Source organism: Rhagoletis zephyria, unplaced genomic scaffold (assembly GCF_001687245.7).
Source record: "Rhagoletis zephyria isolate East Lansing unplaced genomic scaffold, Rhagoletis_zephyria_1.1 Rzeph_scaffold_01830, whole genome shotgun sequence".
Taxonomy (NCBI): Eukaryota; Metazoa; Arthropoda; class Insecta; order Diptera; family Tephritidae; genus Rhagoletis; species Rhagoletis zephyria.
This window is the reverse complement of record NW_016158914.1, coordinates 334-23,666: the sequence shown is the minus strand read 5'-3', so window position 1 is coordinate 23,666 and position 23,333 is coordinate 334. Positions and strand designations below refer to the sequence as shown.

The 23,333-nt window shown below is 34.0% G+C and overlaps 2 protein-coding genes across 4 annotated transcripts in view; both read left to right on the top strand.

The window, feature by feature from the left end:
- Window positions 1-15,411, top strand: part of Myo31DF (Unconventional myosin ID) — a 28,424-nt gene extending 13,013 nt beyond the window's left edge. For all 3 annotated transcript variants that reach the window (XM_017619289.1, XM_017619290.1, XM_017619288.1), the window contains 8 exons: window positions 9,608-9,910; window positions 10,000-10,219; window positions 10,326-10,551; window positions 10,624-11,007; window positions 11,078-11,157; window positions 11,661-13,055; window positions 14,423-14,580; window positions 14,648-15,411. In XM_017619289.1, the coding sequence (XP_017474778.1) occupies window positions 9,608-9,910; window positions 10,000-10,219; window positions 10,326-10,551; window positions 10,624-11,007; window positions 11,078-11,157; window positions 11,661-13,055; window positions 14,423-14,580; window positions 14,648-14,816 (2,935 nt within the window). In that variant the 3' untranslated portion in view covers window positions 14,817-15,411. The remainder of the gene's footprint in view (window positions 1-9,607; window positions 9,911-9,999; window positions 10,220-10,325; window positions 10,552-10,623; window positions 11,008-11,077; window positions 11,158-11,660; window positions 13,056-14,422; window positions 14,581-14,647) is intronic.
- A 4,179-nt stretch (window positions 15,412-19,590) lies between these two features.
- Window positions 19,591-20,763, top strand: LOC108365303 (uncharacterized). Its single transcript, XM_017619301.1, has one exon. It carries the CDS (start codon window positions 19,887-19,889, stop codon window positions 20,703-20,705), a length of 819 nt encoding a protein of 272 aa, XP_017474790.1. The 5' UTR covers window positions 19,591-19,886; the 3' UTR covers window positions 20,706-20,763.
- Window positions 20,764-23,333: the final 2,570 nt, after the last annotated feature.

Below are 23,333 nucleotides of genomic sequence, written 5' to 3'. Positions count from 1 at the left end.
TCGATGTTGAGCAAAGTTTTAACACTTCTACGCAAGTTGCGAAGACATTTGGGCATTATTACGATACCGTTGAAAAGATTTTTAAATATTTTTATGCAGATTTTTTAAGCCTAATCTGTTTTGTCTTCTGAGGGCACTTTTTTCAAAAAGTTCTTTAAGAAACTATTTTTATTCATAAAAAACTCCATTTTTGGAGGTATTGTTAAGTAGGTCCAGCTCGCTTAAATCTTAATATTTTTCCGAAATATTTTGGTGAACGTCTTAAAATATAATAAATTATGTAATCCCGGCGTAAAAACCGCAACTTTTTTTGGTGATGCAGTCTAATGTATATAGTATGTATGTATGTACATATATAATAACTGCATTATTATATGAATTATAGTATAAAAGCTATGCACTAAATGGATGGACTGGCGAAAGTTTGTACTATACTTAAGCACATATGCGTATGTCGTTGAACAAATTTATGGGGCGATTCACGTCAAACGACCCAAGCGCGCTGAGGGGTGCAAAACAAGCCACTTTTCGACATACAGAAAATGGGAAAAATAATTCGTTTACTATAGATTTTTGTACGGACTATCCTATGGTGCCATGCGTTTTCCAAAATTGTCTCAATTTCATATATGTGATCTGGTCTACGGAAAGGTGGCTTAGGTGTCAAAAAATCAATTTTCACTTTTTGGTTGATTCGGATGGAAGATGAGATGCTTTTTCACGTGGTGAAAAGCAGAAAATCCTAACTTGCTTAGAAGTGTACTAAAAATGTAGAGAAAGAAGAGTAAATGACGATGTGACTTAGTATCACTAAATCAAGTTCATTTTTCGACATCTCTAAACAATTGTTCCGCGTACTCTCGATCATTTCCCGTGGTATCAGTGTATGGCATTCATTATTACAACAATCTTTTGACAGAAATTTTGTTACCAGCTCCTCCTCCTTTACATCAACAACATACAGGTCCATCTTAACAAAAGTTTGTTCGGTATCATCTTCTGCCTGAGATACATATACTTCGTCTTCATCATCATCGCTCTCTTCATAGTTTTCATCATCGTTTTCATCATCCTTTTCATGGAAATATTGTCCGTATACGGCACTGAACTCCTCATCAACACTCATGTTTCATTTCATGCGAAATGCTAAGACGATAATCAACAGAAACAGTAAACGTCACTTCTTCAGTGTTACTTTTTTAAATGTTCCACACTAGCAACTTACACGATGAACTATAATAATATTCCGACCAACAACAACACTTACTGGACGTCCGGCGCGGAGAACAATTAACGAGATAATGAGAAACTGACGAAACGAGTTGCTTACTTTTAACAGCTTTTTCACAGAAAACTAGTTTTCGCACGTAAGCTCCCTTTTCGTAGACCAGGTCACATATTTGTAATTTTTACTAATGATGGTCATCTCCAATATTGTTTTTAAGCCCTCTCAATCGAAAGATCAGGTCTTTTAACATAAAAATCATTAATAAAAAATGGGTATAAAGCGTTTTAGAGCCCGCTAAACCAGTCGCGTCGCTCTGTCCCGTCACGTCGGCTCCGTTCGTTTGCACGAATTAAAACATGCTTTGAGTTCAAATTTAGCTTTGTTAAATTTCTCTCGGAAATGAATAGCAGAAGCTGGCTCTCTGTGAATGCAAATTAAAAAAAAAAATAATAATAATTGTAATTTAAACTCGCTATATCTCAGACGTTTGTGTATCGATGGATTTGAAATTCTGACACAATAAACTACAAACAAGACTTCTTAATCTACATCTTCCACACAGCGCAGGAAGCGTTCCTCACGCTGAAAAAATGGGTAATAGAGAGCGAATACCTTCCACTTTTGGAAGGGACTATCAGACTAAAATTGATTGGGCTATAAAACTGTGTATTCAGAAAAATTCAAACACTTCCGGGAAAAAAGTTTGAAATTTAGGTGCAAATTTGTTGCACTTTTTTGTAGTTTTCTACCAATTTTTAAACCTGGGTTTATATGGGTTTTGTTAGAGAAAGAACTGTATTTTAATTGAAAATTCTTAAAAATAAATAAATAAACATAAGTGGCACACAATATCACTTTGAAATGGCGTGCTATAGATATGACCGATACTGTATATGTGATCATAAGTGGGCGGTGCCACGCCCATTTTCCAAAATTTTATCATAAACGTATTTCCTGGTAAAGAATTGTTGCAACCACCAATTTTTAATAAATTAGCTTTAATATTTACTGATTTATCGAAAATTTTGTATTTCTCTAAATTACCGTTACATGGGATGTGGGCGTGGTTCTTGTCTGATTTAAAAAATAGATATACACATGTAACCATAAGTGGGCGTGCCTACGCCCACTTTCCAAAAATTTATAATATTATTATTTTTCGTCTGAAAATTATTGTAAATATCAATTTTGAGTGAATTATCGCCAGTAGTTACTAAAATATCGCAGTTTTCTTATTTCTGGAAATTACCGTTATATGGGAAGTGGGCGTCGTTACAGTCCGATTTCGCCCATTTTCAATACCAACCTACATTGAATTAATGGAAACCTACCTACCGAATTTCGTTGAAATATCTCAATTTTTGCTTGAGTTATCGTGTACACGGACGGACAGACAGACGGACGGACAGATAGACATGGCTTAATCGATTTCTCTATTCATTCTGAGCATTTATGTATATATTTGTCTACATATATCTATCTCGATTCGTTTTGGCTGTTACAAACAACCGTTATGTGGACAAAATTAATATACCCTTGTGCCCAAGTGCGCTCCGGTATAAAAATTATCACCATTGAGAAAAATTATAAATAAATTTTCGTTTCGAATTTTCACCGTGAAAATGAGAAAGTTTTGGAAAACCATCGGATAGCTCGTAACAAAATCCATAAAAATCATAGTTTTAAATTGTTTTCCCCATTTTTTGTCCGCTTCCCAGGTAGTCAAAACGTAGCTTGTTTTGCACCGTTCAGTTGGCTTGGCACATTAGAAGTTAATTGCCATATATGTATGTATGTAGACATGAGTATATTACCATTCCGATAAGGCGGAATGTGATTCCCAAAATAATAGTTATTCCCTTTAATACATACTTATTTTTAAAAATGAAGAACTTACGTACTATATAATCTTATCGTTCTTCGTTTAACTTGTATGCCATGAAATAAACTTTCCATAATAAATAATTTTATTATCTTATCGATTTAAAATTGTATTGATAAGATTTAAATCCTGGAATACATACATACATACAATTTTTTTTTTAATCAGCCATTTTCAGCAATTACGACTCACTTACTCAATTGTCACATTGTTACCTTAATTTAAAATTTAAATTTAAACAAACCTTGTATTGAAAATAAAATTAATATCATAAATATGTATCTGTATATTGAAATATCGATTATTTCTGTTTAACTAGTTCTCTACATTATTTTCTCACGAACAAATTGGACCAAACGGGCACCTCTAAACTAGATAATTATGAACAGAGCTGGCAAAATATGCAAACGCCTGGAAAAGATTATTTTCCATATTTTTGTCAATTTTGTTGGTTTTTGGATATATATTCGACTTACGTGCATATAATCCTGCTTATATATTAAAAAAAAGGTGAAAGTATTTTGCCAGAAAATTGCTAATATTAGTGATATATTATTTACTGGCTCCGCAACTAGGAGTGAAGATCTGTCGAAGCTCTCTACATCTACGGATATGGAAAGGAGTTTTTCTAATTATTCAATAATTTTAAATGACCAGAGAAGGTAATTTTCGATAATAATAATAATAGATTGGCGCTTACACATATGTATGTTAGTGTTTGTCCGAGCTTCTCCTCCGATTTGTGGTGTGCGGGCGCCTTAATGTTGTCACACAAAGCAGAGGGACCTACAGTTTTACGCCGACTCCGAACGGCGATTGCATTTTTATGAGAAGCTGTTTTTCATGGCAGAAATACACTCGGAGGTTTGCCATTGCCTGCCGAGGGACGACCGCTGTTAAGAAAAAACCTTCATTTTCATCATCATTTTCGATAGATAATTTAAATAAAATTATAGTTTAAGAAACTAAAACCTCCCTATTATAGGTGCAATCCCGTATTCCTCGGACTAGGACTAGTAAAACTGTCAAAAAATAAAAATTCGCTCAGAGCGAGAGAGTAACATTGAAAAGTACGGGATCGCTTTCTAGTAAAAAATTATAACTTCTGTCAACTTCAACATAACCTTAAAATTTTGGTTGTAAATTTCTGCTTATTTTGTATGTAAACACACTCAGCTCACACATGTAAATAACCAAAAACACTTTCAAATTCATTAGAATCCACTTAAACAAGTAATTAAATACTTTTCAACATGAATTAGCAGAGTGCATTTTTCTTTTGTTTACAATTTGGTTGCCAAACACACTACAGCTGATCGTTTGACACATTTACCAGAATTTACCAGCAAAAAATTCTCTGACTAAAACTGGTAACTTCTGACAGAGAGAGAACCGTATTTACTCTCTTTTTTGTCCTCTCAATAGTCAGAGAACCGAGTACGGGATCGATTTCCAGTAAAATCTGACTGGTTCTGACTATTTCCGACTAGTCCGGACTCGTACGGGATCGCAATTTATAATTGCCATTCGTACTGTCATCAGGTATGTAACTTGAGAATAGAAATCGCTGCATCTTTTAGGCGCATCAATATTACATAGTTACATCCAGAGCTAAGAAAAGGAAGGTAATAAAAAGCATGTTATTATTTTATACTGTAACTCCGAGATTATTGAATAAAAATATTTGGGGTATTCACAACGGTGTCGTAAGTGTCGTATTGTTGTATGTCGTAAGCTTTAAAGGCCAAAGAAAGTATTAAGGGGGTTCGCAAAGTACCATCAAAGTCATATTATGAATTTTCGCGGTGTTAAAAAATAGATGGTCGTCGTTTCAAGTTTTCTAAACATTTATTAAAGCTTTTAAAGCTTACGACATACAACAATACGACACTTACAACTCCGCTGTGAATCCCTCAGTTGTAAAAATTAGATAAAATCTCATTGATTTAGCACATTTAGAGCACATTTCGGTGATTTATCGAGCTTTTTATACAGAAAATTCTATGGAATTGTGAAATTGTGACATCTCAGCTTTCTTCATTTTTTGGCGACAACAACATAAAGTTTTGATTTTTTCTTATCGAAAAACCTTCCACACAGAAGGTCCAAAAAAGTACTTTTCACAGAATTGAAATCGGTTCAGTCGTTTGGTCAGGGCATCGCCGTCATACGAAAAACATTTCATTTTTATATTTCGTCGTTTGAAGTACAAAACCGCGTATCGCCATTCTGCAAAAGAAATTTCTGCGATATTCAAGGATAAAATTCGAAAAGGACATTTTCAATACCTACGCGCTCTTATGCACCAAAAAAATTTATCGGTTTTAAGTATACAAAATTGTCTCTTTAATTTGATCCCCATACTGTTTTTCTACATTGCACTGAATTTTTTAAATCATTTTTTGAATTCCTCATGTTTTTCGAACTTCAAAGTCCTTTAAAAAAAATCCTGACATTTGGCCCGTGGTTTCGCGAATATTTGTTTGTGTATAAATTTACTGTCGCACGGTATTAAATAAATAAAAGAACTAGTAGTCAACATAAAGAGTTTATATTATTGCCGCCAGTGGAAATCATGAATCCCGAAAATACCGGTATTCTGGCAAATAATCCCGGGATTTTTACTTTAACCGTACATTGCTCCCAAAAAAAGTTGTTAATTCCACCCTTTGGAACATATTTCTTCCATATGCACATTTCAAGCCGAATTATTATTTATTAATTTATTTTTTAAGTGCAAATAAAAAACATCTTACCCGTGTTTTTATTTTTAATTCAATGGATCGCAATCCAATATTTCATAAATGTAAACCAAAACAACTTGATGCTTTTCAAACCCATTTTGAATCAACAGACCAAATATTCAAACTGAGTAAAATATGTAGGTTGGGGCAGCGGTTTGCATTTTATTGTAGCGAAATTTATAAATGTACCGAAATATGCAAATGCATAAGATCCTGAACAGCCCTAATGTGTAGTGAAACATTTTTGTACCATAGGATAGAATTGTGAAGTTTTAAAATTACAACAAAACTCGAATGAATTTGGCTAAAAAATGCAACAAGTCAATACGTAATGAAGGAGTTACAAGTTAGTTAAACACTGGAATTCAATCTTCGCTGACAAAAAAAGGTCAATCAAAATTGATATGGAACATTGATTTGCAATCGCCTCTTTTGTTTGAAAAAAGGGTTCACATGCAAATAGATTTCGAGAATTTAGAATTTTTGTAAAAATAAAATAAAAAGATTTGACATTTTAGAGACCGAATAATTTGAAAAAAAAAAACAATCAAACCAGCTGCTCTACTGCTACTACCTGTTTAATATGCCTTGGTTCGAACCAACCCCACTCACTCCCTTTTCAAATCGGAACGGTTTGAGCAAAGATTATAACATCTTCACACAAACCTAGACACATATTTCAAATGATTAGTCAACAACAATATTAGTCAGGTATGCGCACTTGCGATGGATGACATCACACATACTTGCATATATGTACGTAGTATGTATGTTAGGGTGGTCGTTAAAAAGCAAATAAATTTTTTTTCAGCCTCAACCCCTCGATCGGTAAAACCAGTCAAACATATCTCATGTAAATTTTGGTCCCGATTGGAGACGGTTAGGGCGTGTCGCACAGGGGGCAAAGTTCAGATTCCTCTATGGAGACTCAAAAATTAAAATTAATTTTTTTGCCAACTCATACCCAAAAACGATACCACCATAGTGGAACATATCACAAATAAATTTGGGTCCCGGTTTGGCTTGACTAAGGCATGTCGGACGGGGGGGAAATGTCAGATTCCTCTAATGGAGACTGAACAAATTTTAACTATTTGTTTTTTCATTTAATACCCGAAATCGATACTACTATAGTCGAAGACATCACATATACATTTTGGTTCCGATTGGAGACGGTTAAGGCGTGTAACAAAGGGGTCAAAGTTCAGATTACTCTATGGAGACTCAAAAAATTAAAATTAAGCGACATGTTCTGCAAATCGTATGATTTCAAAAGTATTTATAACAAAGAGGGAAAAATTTGGCACTAAATCGATGGATATAACGTAAATGATGTGTTTCCAGCAGTTTCCATTTAAAACATTTAGTACTAGTCGACTATAGCAGCATCGACGTAACGGTTGAGGTTTAGGAAATCTGATGTAAAAATATGCTTCATACATTTAAGAACCACCCTAATGTATGTATGTACATCATCGCTCCAAAGACGTGTGCAATGGTGGAAGGAAAACGAACTCTGTGATAGCTGGGAACTTCACAGTTCATTACAAGCGGTGTTGCAAACTGTTGAAGTGAACGATGCGAGAGAAACGTTCATCTTGTCACCAGGAAACAATATTATATACTACATATGTATGTATGTGTAAGCATAACTGTGTTCGTATGGAAAAGTAGCTTATGTCGAAAGGCTGGCTTTAGTATAAATCAGCATTCGCTGCATATGATTGCGAATGACTCACTGACGCTGAGCCGTTGAACAATTTTTAGCAAACAAACATGCGAGAAATAGTTCCGATATATTTAGTTTTGGTTATTTGTTTATAAAAATATAGTTCATTCTTTAGCAAAACCAGTGTAAATCCAAGTTGCGCAATTTAAAAAAAAATTCAACAAACGTTCGTAAAAAATTCTGACTTTTTTAATTAGATTTCCTAGAAACATTCTGAGTATGCAGTTATGTAGCCTATTGAATTCTAGTAGAACAAAGTACAAGTTTCAAATGGCTAAAAATTACGGTTGATGTTTTAGAAAAATTGGATACCATTCTATAAAAAATAAGGGGCTTAAGGAACTTAAAGGAATATCTGGTGTGCTAAGTAGCCAAATGGAAGCAAGCAATGGACGGCTGTTAAGCAGGGATCACACGACTTGTACATTTTGGCAGTTACAGAGTGGTGTTGTCTGAAAATTCTTTCTATTGAGCTGAACTCAAATTTCACTGTGTGACTGCCAAAATGTACAAATCGTGTGATCCCTGCTTAATAGCTATAATCCATGAACTAGCTTGCTTCATATACGCCTCAATCACCAGTGTTGACGTAGAAAGACCGTTCTCCTTATACAAAACATTTTTGCGGCTAAATAGGGGAAACTTTAACTTTTACAAGTAATTTTTAGCAAAAAAAAACGAAAAAAATCTCATATAAAAATATATATATATATATATATTTATCTCATGATCCACTAATCGGATCTTAACCAGATTAGTATGGGACCACCTCTAAGACACTACCTTTCAGTTTTTAGTGCATATTTTCGATTTTTTAGCGCATAAAAATCCGGGCCCTAGTGATTACTATAAAACACAATTTCAATCGTTAAAACCTTTTTCTAACTTCTTTATGACTACGGGCCATACTCTTTTATTTGTGTTTATGTATACGAAATCTCTTTAAATGATTGATACGATGTTAAAATTAAATATGCTACGTATGTAACTAAATCTTATTGTGTAATAACAATAATTCTAATAAGATTACCATTACTGCAAATGTATGCCGTCGATTGAAAAAGACTGCACAATTTTTATGTGATTTATGTTCCTAAACATATTTATGTGCGTTTTTTACGTTTGTAAAAGTATTCTGGGAATTTAAATTACCAAAGTTTTAGTTTTGTATGTAATATGTATGATAATAATATGATAATTCATCAAACAAACTAAATGAACTGAATGAACTAAAGAACTAGTTCACTGAGCTGAGCGAACTACAACTGAACGGTTCACTCAAAAGAACTAAAGTGCGCAACTCTAATTGTATACATATGTACCAGGGATGAAAAATGGAAATTTCAGATTGTACCTAATATCATAAAATATATGTACCTAAATGAGACAGATTGTACCTAAAAAAAGATACATAATTCATTTGTAGTTTTTTTTTATTAATTTTATTTAAAACATGACTACAAAAGATGGATGTACTTTACCCATGATTATGTTTTTTTTTTCAACTGAGCCTATATCTATAGACTATAGTCTAATGGGAATCGGAGAAGCGTTGTTTTTGTCTAACTTTGACTACTGAAAAATATGGTGAAAAAGACAAAAAACAGGCTTTGCGAAGTATACTTCTTTATCCAGCAACAACACGAAAAGTCTGCTAATTTATCCGATTCCTTTTAATAGGTGCAACAAGTCTAGAGAAAATAATCAAATTTCTGTAAGTAACTTCGAAAGCATTTTAAATATATTTCCAGAAATCAAAAAGCGAATATGGGTCAATAATAATAATTGAACCTAAAATCTACTGACTGTACCTAATGTACCTTTAAGTCATCAAACGTCGGAAAAAGGTACAATTTTACCTACTTTTTCATCCCTGATATGTACTTAGCTAGACAGATATAGCTTTTCGAAAAAGATGACATTCGGCTTATAACTCCAACATTTGGAATATTTTTTAGGTTTTTTAAGAGTTTTAAAAGTTAAATATATATTACAAAAATAAGAGGTATTTTTTTACATTACAGGTTCCAAGTTGGTTCTATTTATACATATATTGGTGAAGTATGCGTTTCCATGAATCCATACCGTCAAATGAATATTTATGGTCCCGAAACCATAAAAACATATAAAGGACGTGAATTGTTCGAGAATCCACCGCACATTTTCGCCATAGCTGATGCAGCATATAAAATATTAAAGCAACGACATCAGGATACATGCATTCTGATCTCAGGAGAGTCCGGTGCTGGTAAAACCGAAGCGTCAAAAATTATTATGAAATATATTGCAGCCGTTACAAATATACACGGTCAAAATGAGATTGAAAGGTAAATAAATAAATACAATGATTATTTTTTTACTGTAATTTCGAGCAAATATGAATATAAAGACTACATTAGGACTTTTGTTTTTTTAGGGTGGAAAACGTACTAATACAAAGCAATTCAATTCTGGAAACATTTGGAAATGCAAAGACAAATCGGAACGATAATTCAAGTAGATTTGGAAAATATATGGATATTGAGTTTGACTATAAAGGAGACCCTGTAGGCGGCATTGTCACCAACTATTTATTGGAAAAGTCAAGAGTTGTGCAACAACAAGCTGGGGAGCGAAATTTTCATAGCTTTTATCAGGTAGATGAAGCATTATTAGGCTATAGACGCGAACTAGAAGTGAAAAAATGTTGCACATTTACCATATCTATTAGTTTCCGTTAATACGTTGTATACTTTGTTACAGCTCCTTCGAGGCGCTAGCGAACATGAATTACATCAATTTTATCTAATCAAAGATCCTAGTAGATACCATTATATGAACCAAGGCAGTATGGATATACTATCCGAAAAATCAGACTACAAAAGCACAAATAATGCTTTTAAGACGCTTGGGTTTTCCACCGAAGAAGTGCACACTATTTGGCGCACCGTTGCTGCTATTTTACATTTGGGCAATATTGAATTTCAATGTATGTATGAATTGCTGTGAAAACTTATTGAAAGAAACAAGTCTCATTTCAAAAATTATCTCTTATTTATAGCTATCGAAGATGATTTGGTTATAAGCAACAAAGCGCATTTGGAACATGCAGCCAAATTACTGCAGGTAACAGAGAACGAGCTTTCGAATTCGTTGACGACTCGAATTATTGCTGCTGGTGGCAATGTTATGCAAAAGGAGCATAATGCCACGCAAGCTGAGTATGGCAAGGATGCGTTGTCTAAAGCCATTTACGATCGCCTATTTACTTGGATCATATCGCGTATAAATCGGGCAATTTTGTTTCGTGGTTCAAAGACTCAGGCGCGTTTCAACTCTGTGATTGGGGTTTTAGACATTTACGGCTTTGAAATTTTCGACAGCAATAGTTTCGAGCAATATTGCATAAATTATTGCAACGAGAAGCTGCAACAGTTGTTCATTGGTAAGATTTGTTAATTAAATGCATGGGGAACTTTTGCTGTTTTCACGATTCTCCTTTTATATACTTGCAGAACTTGTACTAAAGCAAGAGCAGGAAGAGTATCAACGTGAAGGTATAGAATGGACCAATATCGACTACTTTAATAATAAGGTAATTTTAAAGATTCGTTTAAATATTTTTCCGCAATAAATTGTAATTCGAATTAATGTTTTAGCAAAAATTTTGAAAAATCCCATACCTTTCACATGTATAATAAAATATGTGTATCTTAAAAACGGTCTTATCGATTTTTCTCAAGGAGCACATTGCTTCTTATCTCGAAAAACGTTGAAAATTTTTTCAATTGGTTCACAACCGACATCCCTTTTCTGCTAGAAACAATAAGCCATATAGATGTGGAGGAAAAGCAGGTTTTTATAGCTAAGATCCCATTTCAAAAGTACTCTTGCTTTAATATATTCGAATTGAAATGCATTATTATTTTTTTTAAATAAAAATTGAGCGAGTGCACTTTTGAAATGGAGCTTGAGGTCGTTTCTATTGAAAATTTTTTGCGGAAAAACATTAAAAATTGTTGAAAATAAATTATAAGGCCAAAAAAACATTATAATTATTAGTTTTTTTGCTAATGTTACTAATTTGCTTTAATTCAGATAATCTGCGATCTCATCGAACAGCCACATAGAGGTATGATTGCTATTATGGATGAGGCTTGTCTCTCAGTGGGTAAAATAAACGATGAAACTCTACTTGCTGCCATGGACAAAAATCTTAGTGGCCATGCGCATTACACCAGTCGCCAATTAAAACCAATGGACAAAGAACTAAAACATCGTGAAGATTTTCGCATTACTCACTACGCTGGAGACGTTATTTACAACATCAACGGATTCATTGAAAAAAATAAGGACACATTGTATCAAGATTTCAAACGACTTTTGCATCACTCGAAAAATCCCAACCTGAGCGAAATGTGGCCCGAAGGTGCTCAGGATATTAAGAAGACTACCAAACGTCCTTTGACCGCTGGAACACTCTTCCAACGCTCCATGGTAGATCTCGTGAGCATACTTTTGAAAAAGGAACCATTTTACGTCCGGTGTGTTAAGCCGAACGATATCAAGAGCGCTACTGTATTTGATGACGAGCGTGTACAGCATCAGGTCCGATATCTTGGGCTGCTTGAAAATGTACGAGTCCGCCGAGCTGGATTTGTGCACCGTCAACGTTACGACAAATTCTTATTACGTTACAAAATGATTTCACAGTATACATGGCCAAATTTCCGTGCCGGGAGCGAACGGGACGGCGTGCGAGTCTTAATTGAGGAAAAAGGATTCGCCAACGATGTGAAATATGGACATACAAAGGTGTTCATACGTTCACCGCAAACATTGTTTACACTAGAGCAACAGCGAAATGAAATGATGCCTCACATAGTTACTTTGTTACAAAAGCAAGTTCGTGGTTGGATTGCACGCCGTAATTACAAGAAAATGAAAGCGGCGCTCGCCATAATGCGCGCATATAAAATTTACAAACTACGATCTTACGTGCACGATCTAGCTCAACGCTTCCGCAATGCTAAAAATACAAGAGATTATGGTCGTAGCATCCAATGGCCACAACCACCATTGGCGGGACGAAATGCTGAGCCGCAATTACGACGAATTTTTAACAACTGGCGAGCTTATATGATACTACGTAAGTTTCCACGATCTGAGTGGCCTCAGCTGCGTCTGCAAATTATTGCTGCTACTGCGATTAAAGGCCGGCGTCTACATTGGGGACAACAACGCAAATGGATAGGTGATTATTTGGCCAACTCGCAAGAAAATACAGGCTATCAGGCTTATACCATCAATACAAAGAATTTGAAAAACACCGAAGCATACAATGCAATTCTCTTTTCCTCTTTTGCAAAGAAATACAATAAACATAATAAATCTGCTGATCGTGCCTTTATTGTAACGGATACAGCAATTTATAAATTAGATGGAGCCAAACATAAATTCAAAAACATGAATCGGTCTATATCCATTAAAGATGTAAGTAATACCTACTCCCATCTCTTTGACATCTGCATTAAGGCTGGTTTTCACTATGTCAAATACAATGGCACTTGCCGCCAAATCAAAACCACATTGTTAAATGAAACTAAAAACGGTTAATCGGTTGATTTAGATCAGAATAGATCTTTAGTCGTGTACATGTGCTGCTAAATTGGCTATCTGAGAGATATAGTTGTGTCAAAATGTGTTTTGACAAAGCAGGACATGGTGAAAACCAGTTTTAAGAGTAGCGGCATTTTTTTGTAAGCGAGCGACAAAAGAACGCTCAACTTGGGTAAAATTTCCTTTTAGGTACTTAAGCACCCCTGTTGGTAGCTGGCAAGAAACATGTGATTAGTTTAACGGGATTTAGATACAAAAACCAATTTAAATGGGTAATTATGCGAGGTATTCGCGTAATATATGTATATACTCTTTTAAAATATATGTCACGTATATAAGGAAGCAAACNACCCTGTTGGTAGCTGGCAAGAAACATGTGATTAGTTTAACGGGATTTAGGTACAAAAACCAATTTAAATGAGTAATTATGCAAGGCATTCGCGTAATATACATATATACTCTTTTAAAATATATGTCACGTATATAAGGAAGCAAAAATTTCCCTCCCCACTTTCCCATTAACAATTCACATTAGAGCAGTTTTTTCACTTACCAACACCTCCCTTCAGGTCGCGTATTTTTTAACCGACCTCNGAGCAGTTTTTTCACTTACCAACACCTCCCTTCAGGTCGCGTATTTTTTAGCCGACCTCGCTGAGCTCGGATAAATAGCCGAGTTTGTGTTGTTGTTGTTTTGCGTGTATTTCGTCATTTAAGCGAGTGTTCGTTTGTAAATCGGTTGCAAAAGAATGCACCTAGTATTGAAAATAGCATAAGCGTAAGATAGGCGTTATAAAAGCATGAATGTATTGAATTATCAGAATCACATTGTCTAATGGTGTCATTTGTGCATAGAGGGCACTGAGAAGGCAACATTGTTCGAAAGAAAGAAACGCCATTAGAATGTATGGAAAGGACTCAACTCACATCGTCGCTGAAATGCAAAAAACCCACACTAACTAAGTGAATTTTGGATTTTTAGTTAGTTGTGAGTACGCCCCTTCCTTACTATACTAAGGATATGTGCATTTAAGTTCAACTGCTGCACAATCGACATCAATGTTTTGGGACGTTGCCCTTTTAAATAACCCAACCCAATCTATCCTGGCCCAAACCACTTATTTGTTGATGCCAGTTATTCCACGGCGGTACATCGGCGGCATTGTGACGAACAACCAAACATTTCATTACTTTCCTAGTTGTTAAATATGAGTAATTGAATTTGATTTCGTCTCTTTTAGTTAACATCGATTAGCATAAGTCCTGGCCGGGACCAACTTATAGTATTTCATTCGCCTGCAAACAACGACTTGGTATTCGCACTACAAGGAGAAAATTCTCAACTAAAAGAGGACCGTGTCGGCGAACTTGTGGGCGTAATCTGTAAAAAGTATTTTGAGTATGTTTCAAGGCTAAATTTATGTACATAACCTTTGAAACTAATATATGATTTTATTATGTTTTAGCATTTGTCAGCGAGAACTGCGCGTGGACGTCTCTGCCACAATCGCCTGCCGGTTGGGTGGTAAATCGCGTACCATTACAATAGAGGGTGAACCTGGTGTTGAGAGTCCCAATTTCCGTCATGCAGCGGGTAATATAATTCTTGAAGTCCCACCATATTATTGTGTCTAAAGAACCAAATACTACATACATATCTGTGCTATGTATATCCAAGGACTATTGCGCGTACTATCTATCGTATGACAATGAATTTTAACCCTTCCGTACCGCGCGTACATTTTGTTGTACATACATACATCCATATACATTAACATAGCTTTATTTTTTAATCTTTTTGTTTAATTGTTTGTTTATGGCGCTAAATTAATTTCAAAAGTATTTTTTTCCAGTTTTTTAAAACCTCGTTTTGATTTTATCCTTGTTTTTTTTTTGTTGTTGTGCACAATGTTGCATCGTTTGTATTGGCGTCAAAAACAAATTAATTGTGTGTTGTTCTCAAAACAATGACACAATTTGCCATTAAATTGCATATGTACGTTATATGATATTCGTTACCAATGCTATTCGAGTAGTCCGAAGAGTATTAAATGCATTTGTACCATTTTTTTTTTTAATTGTGGTTTATATTACAAAAATTTATTGATTGATTTTAAAGTAAAACTGTATAATATAACACGTATGTACTTAAATGGTGCCATATCATACGAAAACACAAACTAAATATGTATACAATTTTAAGATTATCTGTTTTGTTAAAGCACAAAAAGTTTTCCAAAAACTTCTGCTGAAGTGACAGTCCTTGTTCGAATGTAAATCGTACAGGGTAATTCTGGCTAAGATATTAAAATATTTTCGTAAGACAATTGAAAGACAGATGGCAAGATAGTTCCAAAGACTTTTGTTATTCTAGCACAAAAGACTTAGAAAAAAAACTCTCTCATACACCACTCGTATTGAAAAGCTATTTTGAGAGAGAGCATTTGCATATCATTTAGCTCGCTATTCGAAGGATCCGAGTTCGATTTTTTTTAATTAAATCCTTTTTTTATTTAATTTGATTTTTAAGTACTGCATTCTCATGTTCCGATGAAATGTTTCTCTTTTTAAATTTAATTTTTACATTTTAGTTTTTTAAAAAAGATTTTTTTCTTTCATTTAATTTAATTTTAAAAATATTTTTATTTCCATTTAACATATTTTTTTTTTATTTCATTTTCTTTAATTTTTTAATTTTTATTGCTTTAAAAAGAGAAATATATTATTTTTTTAAATTTACTTTAACTTGTAAAAACTTATTTCTAAAAGGTGACAGCATAACGCTTAGACCTCTACGTTAGCAGATCTTTCAATTAGTCTTCCGAAAGACAGTAAAGGGCTACCAAGCTAGTTGCCAGAATTGACAATTGTCTTGCGAATGACATTTGTCTTTTGAAAGACTGTGGTGAGTCGAAAGACAGTTGCCAGAATTGCCCTGTTAACCTATTATTGCTGGCAGGGGAAGGGGACCGTGTAATGACGTCAATCAAAATGTACATCAAATACCAGTTACGTTAACATATTTTTTTGTGAACTGCTTTTATAGTTTAAATTTTGAATATAAATATGTACATAAATACATAATGCATGTATTTATCTACATATGTGTGTACAAACAATAGTATGTATCCAATGTAATCGTGATTAATCGGCATGCCTTAACCAATACCACACAATGTAATTAAGCTACTCTATAAATATGTATGTGAATTTTTTGTCATTACAATGCCTAGTGGAAATTCGGCTTTAGGAATTACGTATTAGAAGTTAACAAATTTCTAACTTCCTGAATTGTATATACATATGTATGTATGTATATGTACATATATAAACGTATATACATATAGTACTTCCCTGCAACCAAAGTTCCCGAAATCTTAACGAAATTTTTAGGAGTATCTGATTTCTGTAACGATTTTTTTACGAATCTTCAAAGAAAATTATATCAAGTGATTGACACGAACTTGCAAAGAAAATTTCTGTACGAAAAATAAAGAAAATTCTAAAAAAAAACTGCAAGAAATTCTTCACATAGCAGCATTGTTTACATTCCGATTTTCTTTCAAAATTTCTTGAAAGAATGGAAGTGTGCATAGTTACCCTGCAAACCAAAGTTCCCGAAATCTTAACGAAATCTTTAGGAGTATCTGATTTCTGTAACGATTTTTTTCCGAATCTTCAAAGAAAATTATATGAAGTGGTTGACACGAACTCGTAAAGAAATTTCTGTACGAAAAATAAAGAAAATTCTAAAAAAAATCTGCAAGAAATTCTTCACATAGCAGCATTATTTTCATTTCTTTACCGATTTTCTTCCGAAATTTCGTAAAAGAATGGAAGTGTGCGTAATTTATTTCATTTTAGAAAATTCGGCAAAAAATCGGATGGGATCTTTCCGAATTCTTTAAAAATTCTTTACGATTCAGAATACTCTGAAAAAATGGTTTGCAGGGTTATTTCATTTTAGAAAATTCGGCAAAAAATCGAATGGGATCTTTACGAATTCATTAAAATTTCTCTACGATTCAGAATACTGTGAAAAAATTGTTTGCAGGGTTAGTAGATATGAGAAAGAAAGAAATTGCACGATATACATAAATGGTACAAAATGGTAACCATTTAAACTAAGCAAAGTATCTTAGGGTTGCGTGGAAGAATTTCTATGTTCGAATGCATTACACACAAGTTTCTTATATAGGTGTTTTCACAAAATGTACAAGTAAACCGAAAATGCAAGTAAATGAGCCCAAACGACTTTATATCTTTAAATTTCGTATTCTGATCGCGAAAAGAGGTTATGAAACGCCAAACGATGGAGAGATCTGAAAACAAATTTAATTAAATATGTGTACGGGGAAAAAATCTGTCACGTCTGTTATCTCATTTTAATTCAAAATAAAACCCACAACGATTGCTTCTGATTAAGTACGAATTGGTTGTAATGGTCCGTAATTTGATATTATTTAAAAAATGTTTATGAAAGGAAACCCTCGTCAGCATTCGCAGAGTTCTGCTTATTTTTACATGTACTCTAAAACCACTTTTGTTTTTGTCACGTCCGTTCATCGATTTTCCCGACACCAGTGTTCCAAAGCACATCTAATTTTTTTTGTCAACCAAAGGACGGCAAATTTTGTTTTTTAAGTGACTTCCGCTTTCGTATGATTTATTTAACTCTAAAGTCGTACGAATATCACGTCCGACATCATGGAAACACCCATATACTTGGTGCAGTCGCTCGCTGTGGTTACTACGTATAACATACTGTTGAGGTAACGCATTTTTTTTTTACTTAAGCTACTTGTTACGCCACGGAATTGAAGAAAACGCTTAGAAGAGGCGCGAATCAACTGTAAAGGCAGTGTCACGCGATTGGACATTGCCAGAAATTTGGTGCAAATCGTATCCCATTCGTGTGTATGCACAAATATTTTTCTTTATCCCAATCCCGAAAAACAATTTATTCAAGGAAGTGCGCTTGTGTTGTACCAATCGTATGACTATAAAAAAAAAATTGTCGTCCCAATTTTTTTATTAACCGACTTCACAAAAAGGAGAAGGAATCTTTTTTTATTTTTTTTTTTTATGTACATATGTTACCGCATAAGTTTGAACCACGTTAACCGATTTCCGTATATAAAAAATGTGCAAATCTGTCGTGAGACACTGCCTTTACATTACTATACAATTTTATTATGAACAAAATATTTATGTACAAGTTTATTAGGGCGTCCGTTATTTATCAAATTGATTTAATATTTCGATTATAGGTTATATGTATTCTAAGCCAAGGATTTAATACCGAAATACCATCACCACATACATCCAAACAAGTATACGGGATTTTTTTTTATCTATTGATCAAATCAATCTTACAAAAAACTATATATTTCTATAAGAAACTGGCCCAAAGTTTATTAAGGATTAAATCAATGACCAATAGCGCTCATTTTCTATGCCAATTTTCAACTTTTGCATCATTATTCTCGCTTGGGCCTATAACCAAGAAACGGAGGTTTCTCTTATAGGAGTATATATGTATGTTTGTATGTAACTACAGTATACTCCCGGCTGTTGTATCTAGTTGTTTTTTAAAACATGCTGCAATTAGTTAAAAAAAAAAAAATTGAAAATTCCTACAATATTCAAACAAAGCTAATAAAATTTTACAATGGTTTTTGTTTTAAATAATAGGAACTAGTTTTTTAGTTCTTGGATTTAGTTCTTGAATTACTTTGGTAAATAACTGACACGCTGAAGTATATATGTACATTCATACACACAAACAAAGCTTTTAATATTATTATGTTTTATATATAATATATGTATATCTATGTAAAACAAAGTGCATATTTTAATACTTATACAATAAATAAAAAAACAACTTTGAAAACGCAAATCTCAGCTTTTTGATTTCCACTATTTTTGCACGCCATGCAGTGATATTTTTACTTTCACACTTTTATTTCGTCTGCATTGCTAAATATAAAGCAGACAATACAACATTCAGTTTATGTGGCCAAGAATCAGGTATGCACAAACGAATGTATGCATATAATACATACATATGTACATACATACATATGTTTGTAAACATGCACACGGAGCAAAAAAATTCGATGCTGTGGAGAAAGTTTTAAATGCGGGAAACTATAGACTAAGTATTGCTGCACTGGATTGATGTGAAGCGTGAGTAGAAACCAATTTTTTAATCACTAATATCATCCACTTGCAATTCAATATTTTTGACCAATTACAGCTGTAGTTTAAGTTGTTTCATTAAGTGTTAACAAAAATAATAGTAAGTTTTTATATGGGAGTTTAGGAACTTTTTCATCTAAAATGACTGCCTGCCTACTCCCATCTTTCCCATTTTTCTGAGTGTCGCGATTCCCGAAATACTTCATAGTACAACTGAGCTAATTTGATCAACCGATAAATTCGACAGGACAAAACAAGATAAGCCGAAGCAAAAGAGTATTAGGTAGAAGTGTCGTGGCGCAAATGCACAGCGAAAACGCCCAATACATTATTGTTGTCGATGAGGAAACAGTCAAGGTGATTGCATAAACGGTGCAAATTAAATATTAACAGCAAAAATAACAACAACAAAACAGTTACATACATTAAAAAAGTATTCGAATTCCTTTCGTAGGCCACTTTAAATATACATATGTAAACATATAAAATTGAATAATTGTTATTATGTCTTGGAGAGTGCGTCGCTTTTTGAAACAAGTGCGTGAGAACAGAAGAGAAGGGTCAGAAATTGAAAAGGAAGTAACAACAAAAAGGGTATCAATAAATGACACACCTGAATCAAAATTTGATAATCAACTTAAGCCGCCGTTACCAACGACAGCAAAAAGTGTAACAATAAATGAGCCAACTGAATCGAAAAAAGATGATACATTTGAAAAGCTTAACGAGACGCAGACGTTTAACGAAGATGAATCCCATAACCTTTTATCTGCATCCTCTGCAAGCAATGAAGAAAGCTTTAATGATTTGAGAACAAGTTTCCAAAATCGTTCCAGCCCTACAACTTCTACCAACGGGAAATATGTAAATTGGGGCAGTAAGCATACTGAGTTGGCAACACAGCCGTGGTGCTGCGTGGGTGATTTAATGTCTTTCTGCGACAAATACGAGTACCGGACGCTTAGCCTTACCGATACTCGTACTCACAATAACATTATAGCTGAAGTCAAAGCTCTGTTGACTGTTGGTCAAGCTCCTTTTGATTTTCGCAAACGATTTCCGGGAAACATCCATAACCCCGAAAACCTGTGGGTCTGCATAGGTCGTTGCGCTAGTGTGGAGTATCATTTGAAAAAAATTCTGAGTGTGTTTCGTAAACCGCTTGTACATCTGCCAGTGGAAAAGCAACGAACCGCAAGGCAAAATTTCCATTTGGCAATAAATGAATTACGTTTGGATATATCAGCGCGCATCAGTGCGGTTCAACTCTACGATCGAAATGTATTTGAACGAGAATTTCATTTACACTGGCAAGATACGTAAAAAAAAAAAATATATTTTGAACAATGCTTTAATTTGACTAAAACTTTTTAATAAATGAAGATCTCTGGTTTGTGCAGCATAGTGTTTTATTTTAAAAACTTAAAAAAAAAAAAACTGATTCGCATACATGCTAGGGCAGCCAAGAAGGTCTAGCGTCAAGCTAATAAGAGCCGCATGCAGATTTTAATTTTTAAAAATGCGACAAAAAAGTTGACTATTTAGACAAGTCTTACAGGTTTCGTACAGATTTTTCTGGGCGAAATTTCTGGAGAATTTTATTTATTCCCTTATCCGATGTCTGAGCGAATTATGTCCGATTTCGGGCATACACGTCTGATAATTCTTGTTTTCCACGATTATTTGGTCAGACATCTGTTATATATCCGTCAGAATCGGCGGACCGATATCGGCCAAAATCATAGATTTCTGACTTTTTTTGCCGACGAGTCTGACTGATATCTAACAGATTTCTGGCAATTTTTCTAGCTGGGCTGTTACAAGATATGTATTTGCATATGTATGTAAACTGGTATCGCTTAGTTGTCGAAATTCGACATTTTTTTCACACGCTTTTGAATTTTACCTGTCACCAATACTAACTCCTTAATGCGAATTACTATTGTGAAGTCCACCAGCATAATTTATAGCGAATTTACAGGAAAACCGGATTGATTAATGCTAATTCTACCAAATCTCCTCCAAATCACTTCAGTAGCTTTTGAAACCTCGATTTTCGTTTATAAAAAATATCCATATGTATTTGTATGTATACATGAGATGTTCATCACTGACTAATATGTCAAACATATACCAATTCAGACTGTAAATAAGTTTATCGATTATACTGTCTCAGAGGCTCTCAGACTTGGATGTTAAAAACTAAATTGCCCACATCTACATAAACTTTATTTTTTCATCAAAATCGTTAACGGTTAAGAAAGTATCTTGAAGGTTTACAACAAAAGATAATATTTCCTTCTCTAACGGCGGTTTCACACGGGTTTTTGTCAAGACTGGACCAAGGCCCAATATTTTTTCATCACACGATTGGGCTACCAAGTTACACCAAATTTTATGTTACTAATATGTATGTGTTTTAAAAGGGGAAAAAAATCTGATCATAAATATGATTTTGTAGGAGAGCTCTTAGTCCCTGCGCCACCTATCGTAGGATAAACACACAGATCCTTCGAAAAACTTTTGCACAAAACAACAATCATTGAATGCGATTTTAAGATCTGGGTGAAAATAGTTCCCAATTGAATGATTCTTGCGATTTTATATGTGTATAAATGAAGTGGTTACAGAGATAACCGATATGAGAATTTCAGTTTGTATGGGCGGTGCCACGCCCCCTTGACAAAATCTACCACTCTTCGCCGAAAATACGCTATTGACAACATATGTTGCGGTGTAACATTTCAGGACGTCAGCATAAGCGGTTGCAGAGGTAAGCGATATGAGAATTTCAGCCTGTATGGGCGGTGCCACGCCCCCTTTTCCAAAATATAAAATTTTTCGCCGTAAGTACGATATTGACAATATATGTTGCTGTGTCAAATTTCAGGACGTTAGCAGAGGCGGTTACAGGGATGACCGATAAGAGAAATTCAGTTTGTATAGGAGGTGTCACGCCCACTTTCCCAGTACCTACCATTTTTCACCGTAAGTAGGGTATTCACAATCTATGCATCTGTGCTAAGTTTCAGTTCCCCAGTTATCAGTTCGTTTTAGATATATATTGGTTTTCACATTTTAGTTTATATGTCAGACGCCACGCCCCCTATATATCGGGATTAACATTTTTGGATTAGAGGAAGTTATATCCTTTTAATCGGTGTATGTTTCATTCAAATCGAGCGAACGGTGCCTTCAAAAAAGGGATTGCAAAATTTTCTTGTGGCGTATTTATATATAGATCCTACTTTTCTGATACGTTCTAATATATGGTACAACCCAGTGAATACAAAAAAGTAGCATTTCCATATGCAAATACATACCGTGCAAAAGCTCTATTACTGAGTAATTAAAAAGCCTTACAAAAACAAAAGATATTCTTTAGAGGAATGTCTTCAAAATCACTGTGTTATATTAAAGACTTTAGCTAATTTAATGATATAGAAGTTGTTTTTGATTTCTATTAGGTTTCTTGTGAGTAACCTTTGAGTAACCGACTTTTGGACTTAAATACTTTTTATATAAACTACCTATTTGGATACTATAGTATGTTATGTATAGTATAGCATGTTTATAAACATTCATTTACACTGGCGATCAAAACTGAGTGAATGCTGATTTTTTTAATATTCACAATATTTTCCCAAGTAAAGATTTTTTTTTTTGATAATGTTTCATGAAAATATTTGTCATGCTATGACCATAATTATACTAAACAAAATTTTACTGTTCAATCTGAATTTGTTGAACATTTTTGTGTTTTCAGTCATGAAGTTTTAGTAAAATTGGTGAATGTTTGCAGCGGCTAAAATTTTTTAAGGTATTAAGTGATGACTAGATTCCAAAATAAAAAAACGTAGGTATTTTGAAGTCTCTAGTTGGGTGATAAAAACTGAAGTATGTACTATGGCACTAAGTAGATTTCTAAATACTAAAAGGTTTAGGAGATGA

Excerpts from the sequence above, each read along its gene's own strand:
- LOC108365303 (XM_017619301.1), top strand. The coding sequence starts at position 19,887 with ATGTCTTGGAGAGTGCGTCGCTTTTTGAAACAAGTGCGTGAGAACAGA.